This window comes from Apodemus sylvaticus, chromosome 6 (genome assembly GCF_947179515.1).
Source record: "Apodemus sylvaticus chromosome 6, mApoSyl1.1, whole genome shotgun sequence".
Taxonomy (NCBI): Eukaryota; Metazoa; Chordata; class Mammalia; order Rodentia; family Muridae; genus Apodemus; species Apodemus sylvaticus.
In genome coordinates, this window is record NC_067477.1 from 9,658,975 (window position 1) to 9,665,948 (window position 6,974).

At 53.7% G+C, this 6,974-nt stretch overlaps 1 protein-coding gene across 7 annotated transcripts in view; it reads right to left on the minus strand.

Annotated features, from left to right (window-relative positions):
• Nucleotides 1-693, minus strand: part of Pacs2 (phosphofurin acidic cluster sorting protein 2) — a 58,785-nt gene extending 58,092 nt beyond the window's left edge. For 3 of the 7 annotated variants that reach the window (XM_052184885.1, XM_052184881.1, XM_052184883.1), the window contains exon 1: nucleotides 437-692. In XM_052184885.1, the coding sequence (XP_052040845.1) occupies nucleotides 437-555 (119 nt within the window). In that variant the 5' untranslated portion in view covers nucleotides 556-692. Of the gene's footprint in view, nucleotides 1-436 lie in introns of all 7 variants that reach the window. The other 4 variants (XM_052184882.1, XM_052184880.1, XM_052184884.1 and 1 more) reach the window with 3 other exon arrangements.
• Between the last annotated feature and the right edge of the window lie 6,281 nt (nucleotides 694-6,974).

The following is a 6,974-nucleotide window of genomic DNA, read 5'->3' on the forward strand; positions in this document are numbered from 1 at the left end:
GAGAGAGGCCAGGCTTGTGCAAAGGCAAAATTAACAGCTCCAAGCAGAGAGTACAAACGATCTCGGGAGCTCTCGCCACAGCGCCCCGACACGAGGCCGACAGGTGAAGAGAGCGCAGACCTCACCCGCAGGGTAGATGGAGAGGCGACAGTGGCGTGTCCCGTGAGCCTCAGGCCCAGGCCTCTGGGGTGTGACAGTGCCGCTGCACGCCGGAGGAGAGCTGTGGCTCCAGCCGAGAGCTCGGCCGCCTGAGGTCCGCTGCGCAGCCCGGCCCGGGACGCAGGTGTCAAGGTGCGGGCAGAGCTCTGGCCGGGCGAGCCACAGGCCCGCTGCCCCGCCCCGGCCCTCGCCTTGCAGTCACCCGCGCACGCTCGGGGGCGCGGGGTCCCGGCCCGCGGGCAGGTGCGCGCGGACAAAGCGCAGCACGGGGGCGTACCTGGGCACGCAGCTGGGGCTGGAGCCGTCCACCTCCCAGGTGGCAAACAGGTTCATGGGCACCGGAGTGTTGAGCGCTCCGGGCGCGCCGGGCAGGCCGAGGCGGCCCCGCTCGGCCATGGCGCCGGCCCCGCCGTCCCTCGGCGGCCTGGGGCTGCGCCGGGCCGCGGGAGCGCGGCGGGCGGGCGGGCCGGGCGCGCGGAGGGCGGCGGCGCGGTCACATGGCGCCGGCGGGCGGCGGGAGTCCGGCAGGCCCGCGGGCGGTGTCCAGGCTGCGCCCGCGCCCCGCCCCCTACCGCACCGCGCCGCTTATTGGCCAACGGGGCAGGGCTCGCTCGGTGCACCCAATCACCGTCTACCGGAAGTGAGGCGCGCGCCCCAGGGCGTCTCCGGCGCCCAGCCGCGGGAGCGCGCGCGCGCGGCTGCGCACAGGCTGTGCCCTCTCCGGGACTCAGGCGAGCGATGTGATGGCTGCGGGAGTGGCCGGGTCTACGAGCCCTCACGCTCCCGGCGGAGGACCGCGGGCCTAGGGACATGCTCATGTACCCCGGTGACTCTCCTCCGGTTGCCATCCTGTATGTCCCCGCACGGGCTCCTAAGGCCTCACTCACTCTCACACTCCGTAGGCCCCACCCACCCTTATTCCTTGAGGAGTTTCAGCCACCATCTGTTCTTCCTAGCTGCCCCATGCGGCAACTTCCTCCCATCCAGCCTCCTCCTACATTCGGTAGTGCTTGAGTTAAGGTTTTCTCAAGAGCATCACAAATTTTTGGTACAGGGTGCATTCTGCCTTGTGAACTTGAGCCAATAGGAGGGGCGTGTGGACTGCAGGGCCCAACAGGCAGGGGGATTTCAGGCATGGCCTAGGGAAGGCCGACTGGGCTCCTGGACTCAAGAAGGAGCTCAGAGGCAGATGTCCCTCCCCCTCTTTGTGGCTGTCTTTGGTCAAAGTCAACAAATTTAGGAAAAAGCTTTTCTGGAATGTCTTTTTTTCTTTGTATCCACAGCTTTACCCAATTGCCTGTCTCCCGCTAGGTTCCACTTATCCACGAGTTAAGTTTACTGAAACAATTCTAACTCAAACCAATCTGACCTGGCTGTACCTCCTTGGCCTTCAGGTTTACCCAGTAGTCCTGCTTTCCACTTTTCTTCCCAGGAAGGCCTTGTGGGGGTGGTCCCTCCTCTGCTATGACACCCCACCCCCTGCCAACTACACTCGGACTCCTCTGCCAGAGGCAGCCTCCTTCTGTAAGTCCAGGATGGGAGCTGTAAAACAGCTGCAGCTGCTTACAGCCAGAGTCCCACTTTGAAGAGAACAAGGGGACCTGTGTTTTCCTCATGTTCCTCACTCACTGGGGTGGTAAAACAAAGTCCAGAGGGTCTGTCAGTCTGTGGCCAGCTGAAATGAATATTGTCTGACATGGCAGCCCTATTGGGGCCAGTTGTGAGGCTCGTACCTAGGAAACCGGAGGCTGTGTTCATGGAGCTTCCGTCAGCCCTGGTGGACAGGCTGCCTTTGATTGGAAGCAGAGGACAAGCATCCACTGACCTCAGCAATTGGCATACAGTGCTGGGGACAGACCAAGGGTGCATTTGCAGGCAGAAGAATGGGCTGCCTGATGAATTGTGTCTGTGTGCACCAGGCAGGCATTGCAGCTAGGGTCAAGGGAGGGAACGAGAGTGGGCAAGCTGTGCATACTGGGGCTTGGCACCGGTGGCCTTGGCTGAGCTGTGCCACCTTGCACTAGACACCATTGTAGGTTTTCAATGAATACGATGTATATCTGTCCATTCTCACTTTAAATGGAAGGAGAGTGAGATACAGGCCCTTCTGCCCTTTCTTGGGGAAAGCATGAGAGAGAGAGACAGAGACACACAGAGAGTGATGGCTGTTAAGGTAGGTCATGGGGACAGGTTAGTGGTGACCAGTGTTTTCTGACTGGGTAGATAGCAGTTTGAATCTGTTTCACTGAACCCATTATTTGGATCTTTGGCCTCTGTATTTGAAAATAATGCTGTCTCCATTCTCCTTTTGTAAACGGTAGGTCCCAAGACAACTTCCTTGAAAGCTGGGCAATGCATCTTCCTGCGAACTAGGTGTGATGTGACTCCTACCCTTCCACATTTGTAGCATTTCCCTACAACTTTTCCTTTTAAATGGGAACTCAGGGCTGGAGAGATGGCTCAGAGGTTAAGAGCACTGACTGCTCTTCCGAAGGTCCTGAGTTCAAATCCTAGCAACCACTGCTTGATGATGGCTCACAATCATCCATAACGAGATCTGATGCCCTCTTCTGGTGTGTCTGAAGACAGCGACAGTGTACTTACATATAGTAATAAATAAGTCTTTGGGCTGGAGATGTTCTTAGTTCAATTCCCAGCAACCACATGATGGCTCACAACCATCTGTACAGTTACAGTGTACGCATATACATAAAATAAATAAAAATAAATCTAAAATGGGGACTAAGTTCAGGATGAACCTCTGTGGGCAACCAGGGAGACTGGGGAGGGGGCCCAGGGCGGGGGACCTTCAGAGCCCTGTAGTCCCGAGTCAACACACGGAAACCCCTGTTGAGACCTGACAACACGCTGCCCGCTCAGCAGCAGGCATTTGTTTGTTGGTAGTAATTAAATTTTGGGCTCCAGAAAAGACCTCGGGCTTGGCAGGAAGTAGAGGTTTTAGCCAGCTTCCTGCAGGCCCACAGATTTGGACTGGGTTTCCTGCAGCCTGTACATTGGGGATCTGACCCTCTTAGCTCGTGCTCCAGACCACACATTCCTTGGGAACTCCTGATCTGTTTAGCTTGAGTTTAAATGATATGAACCTGGCATGAGGATGCGATACAGCTGTGTAGGCATGACATGGCCCATGCCCGGAGGAGCTCCCTCAGAGTCCAGGGATCTTGCAATGAGTCCAAGGTACAGGAACCACAGAAACTCCAGGCTTCTGACCATGCTAGGGGCACACCAGACTCATGTGCATCTGTTCGATGAGTGAGCTCTGGTGGACACTAGGCACTGAGCCTCCTGCTGTTCTCTGGGTCACCCTCTTTGCATTGTTAACTTTGGGCTCCAGTCCATCTGATGAGTTGCCAAGCCCCCGGGTGCCTTGTGGTTCTATGATAACGTAGTTCATGTTCTGCGTCCGTCAGCCTTGTTGGGGCAGAGACAGGGTTTCAGACTCAGCTCTGCCCTGTCGAGCTGAGCCACTATCAAGGAGGCATCTTCACATATGGAAGATACACTGGTCACATGGAGTGTGGGTCACTCATGCCCACTTCGGGGAAAGGAATGTTGTGTCCAGGAACCCAAGTAAACTTCAGAAGTCAGGCGTGTGTGCAGAGAGCGGCTGTGAGCAGCAGGGCCCTAGACCCTGGGTCCTTCTGAGCTGAACACAGTGTTGCAGACACGGTCTACAAAAGTGAAACCGGGCTGGGGTCCTTTTGAAATGTCCTTAGTCTTAGTAATGAAAGAGTTCAGAAAGAGACTCAAAAAATTTCATTAGCATTTAAGAGAAAACATAGTGCAGGTTAGATAAAAATCCTGGCAACCACCAAGAAGACATGGAAGAGGCACGGCCTTTAAGTTAGACATGGAGTAGAAATATCTAAGACAGGGAAGAAGATGGCTGGACGGCTGGCTCGGCTGTAAGAGCGCTTGCTGCTCTTGCAGAGGACACTTTAGTTCCCAACATCCATGTCCAGCTCCATCGGGATCTGATTGTCTTCTTGTCTCCACTTGCCTCTGGACTCACACTCACACTCACACACACACACACACACACACACACACACATAAAATAAATTTAAAAAGAAAAAGAACCCTTGCACCCACGCTGTTCTCGGCTGTATTCACAGCTTTGTTTCACCCTCTATTCCGTGGGTTATGCTTGGTAGGGAAAGGTTCCAGTCGTGCTCCATGGCCTCTTTCATGTTTTTCTGTTGTTGTTGTTGTTGTTGTTGCTTGCTTGCTTTTGAGAGTTTCTCTACGTAGCCCTGGCTGTCCTACACTCTCTATGTAGAAGAGGCAGGCCTGGAGTTCACAGATACCAGTCTGCCTCTGCCTCTGCCTCCCGAGTGCCAGGATTAAAGGGCTGTGCCTCCATGCGCAGCCCATTTGTTAATCCTTTCTTTTTAAAAATTTGTTTATTTTACATATGTAAGTACACTTTTGCTCTCTTCATATATACCAGAAGAGGGTACCAGACTCCATTAAGATGGTTATGAGTCACCATGTGGTTGCTGGAAGTTGAACTCAGGACCTCTGGAAGAGCAGTCAGTGCTTTTAACCACTGAGCCATCTCACCAGCCCCTCAATGTAGCTTTTTAGGCCCTATTCTCTTACCGAATAATGTTTGGAACATGAACTAGCTACTTGTAGTTAGAGGACTGTCCTTTGGAAGCTGCCAAGAGGTTAGAAGTTCACAGGCACCTGTTGTATCTATGCATTTCCTGGTCTATTTTATGTCTGACCTAGTTAGGCAAGAGCCTGAGCATCATGAATCAATTTGATCAATGGAGGCATCCATGTGGCACCCTGCTGGGTGACCAGAATGGAGCAGGGCCTGAACCACTAATGCTGACTGTTCCCAGAACTACTACGGGGAGCTGCCATTGAAGGCATCTCCAAGACCTGATAGGGCCCTGGAGTTGCGAGGCCCAGAGATGCTCTCATTGGCTCATGCTCTAAGTTATTCTCAAACTGCTGTCACATCCTAAAGATGCAGGGGTGGGCTGCTTGCCATAGAGGGGTGGGTAGGTATTCTTCAGGAGCTAGGATGCAGTCTAGGGTGCTGCCAGGTACTGTGCAGAAAGCAGGAAGGGGGTAGGTAGGTCATGGAGGACTTCTGAGTGAGCCAGAGGGTTGTGTGGAACTGCCACAGGGAAGGGAAGCACTAGCAAGGTCTGGAAGGGCCAATGTCCCTAAAGATTTATATTAGCAGCTCTTTTTTTTGTTGTTGTTTTTGGTTTTGGTTTTGGTTTTGGTTTTTCGAGGCAGGGTTTCTCTGTGTAGACCTGGCTGTCCTGGAACTCACTCTGTAGACCAGGCTGGCCTCAGAAATCCACCTGCCTCTGCCTCCCAAGTGCTGGGATTAAAGGTGTGCGCTACCACCGCCCGGCTGCCTAGATCTTAAGCTGCAACATTAGCCCTAGGTAGCTGCAGTCTAGGAGCACAAATGTTCTCAGCCTGGTCACTTTTGGAAGACTGAAAGGCCTAGGTGTGATAGCTCAGAATGAAAACCCAGCAGAAGCAGGGCAGGGTTGGCGCACACCTTTAATCCCAGCACTCAGGAGGCACAGGCAGGCAGATCTCGAGTTTAAGACCAGCCTAGTATACAGAGCAAGTTCCAGGACAGCCTGGGCTACACAGAGAAAAACCTGTCTTAAAAGAGAAAAAAAGGAAAGAAAGAGAAAAGAAGAGGAGAGGAGAGGAGAGGGAGAGGGGAGGGGGAGGGGAGGGGGAGGAAGGGGAGGGGGAGGGAGGGGGAGGGGAGGGGGAGGGGAAGGGAGGGAGAGGGGAGGGAGAGGGGAGGGAGAGGGGAGGGAGAGGAGAGGGAGAAGAGAAGAGGAGAAGAGAACAGAACAGAAGAGAACAGAAGAGAACAGAAGAGAACAGAAGAGAAAAAGCCTAGTTGTCTTAGTCAGGGTTTCTATTCCTGTACAAACACCAAGACCAAGAAGCAAGTTGGGGAGGAAAGGGTTTATTCAGCTAACACTTCCACACAGCTGTTCATCACCAAAGGAACTCAAGCAGGTCAGGAAGCAGGAGTTGATGCAGAGGCCATGGAGGGATGTTTCTTACTGGCTTGCTCAGCCTGCTCTCTTATAGAACCCAAGAGCACCAGCCCAAAGGTGGTACCACGCACAAGGGGCCCTCCCTACTTGATCACTAATTGAGAAAATGCCCCACAGCTGGATCTCATGGAGGCACTTCCCCAACTGAAGCTCCTTTCTCTGTGATAAGTCCAGCCTGTGTCACGTTGACACGCAAAGCCAGCCAGTGCACTGGTTGTGTTCTGCTACTCCTGCTTACCAGCTCGTGCCTTTACAATCTCTCTGCTAGACCCAAGGTTGTAGGGATGGCAGTTTGGGTGCTTCCTTGTGGGCCCTTTGGATTCCTGCATTTAGATCCTACCATCTTTATAATGTAGTGCCTGCTTCTGAGGGTGAACAGTAGGTAATAGTTTTGTTGGTGAGCAATAGGTGAACACGGTGGAGACTGGGAGAGGCAAGTGCAGTCTGCCCTAGGGATTGGAGGCCCAGAGGGGACTGAAAGGAACAAGCAGCGCACAGGAGACTGAGCCCCAGGTCCAACACATCACGCAGGTGCCCTCTCCAGTCTTCCTCCTCCCCTTCCTCACTAAGGCCTCTAAGGCCTCACTCTGTAGCCCAGTCTAGTCTAGAACTTAAAATTTTCCATCTGCATTTCCCCCTCCCACACAGGGCTGGGATTACAGGTGCATGCTGCAGTGCCTGGTTTTTACCTTCTTGGTCTACAAGTGCTTATACTTTTGCTTTTCTTTTGAAATCTGGATT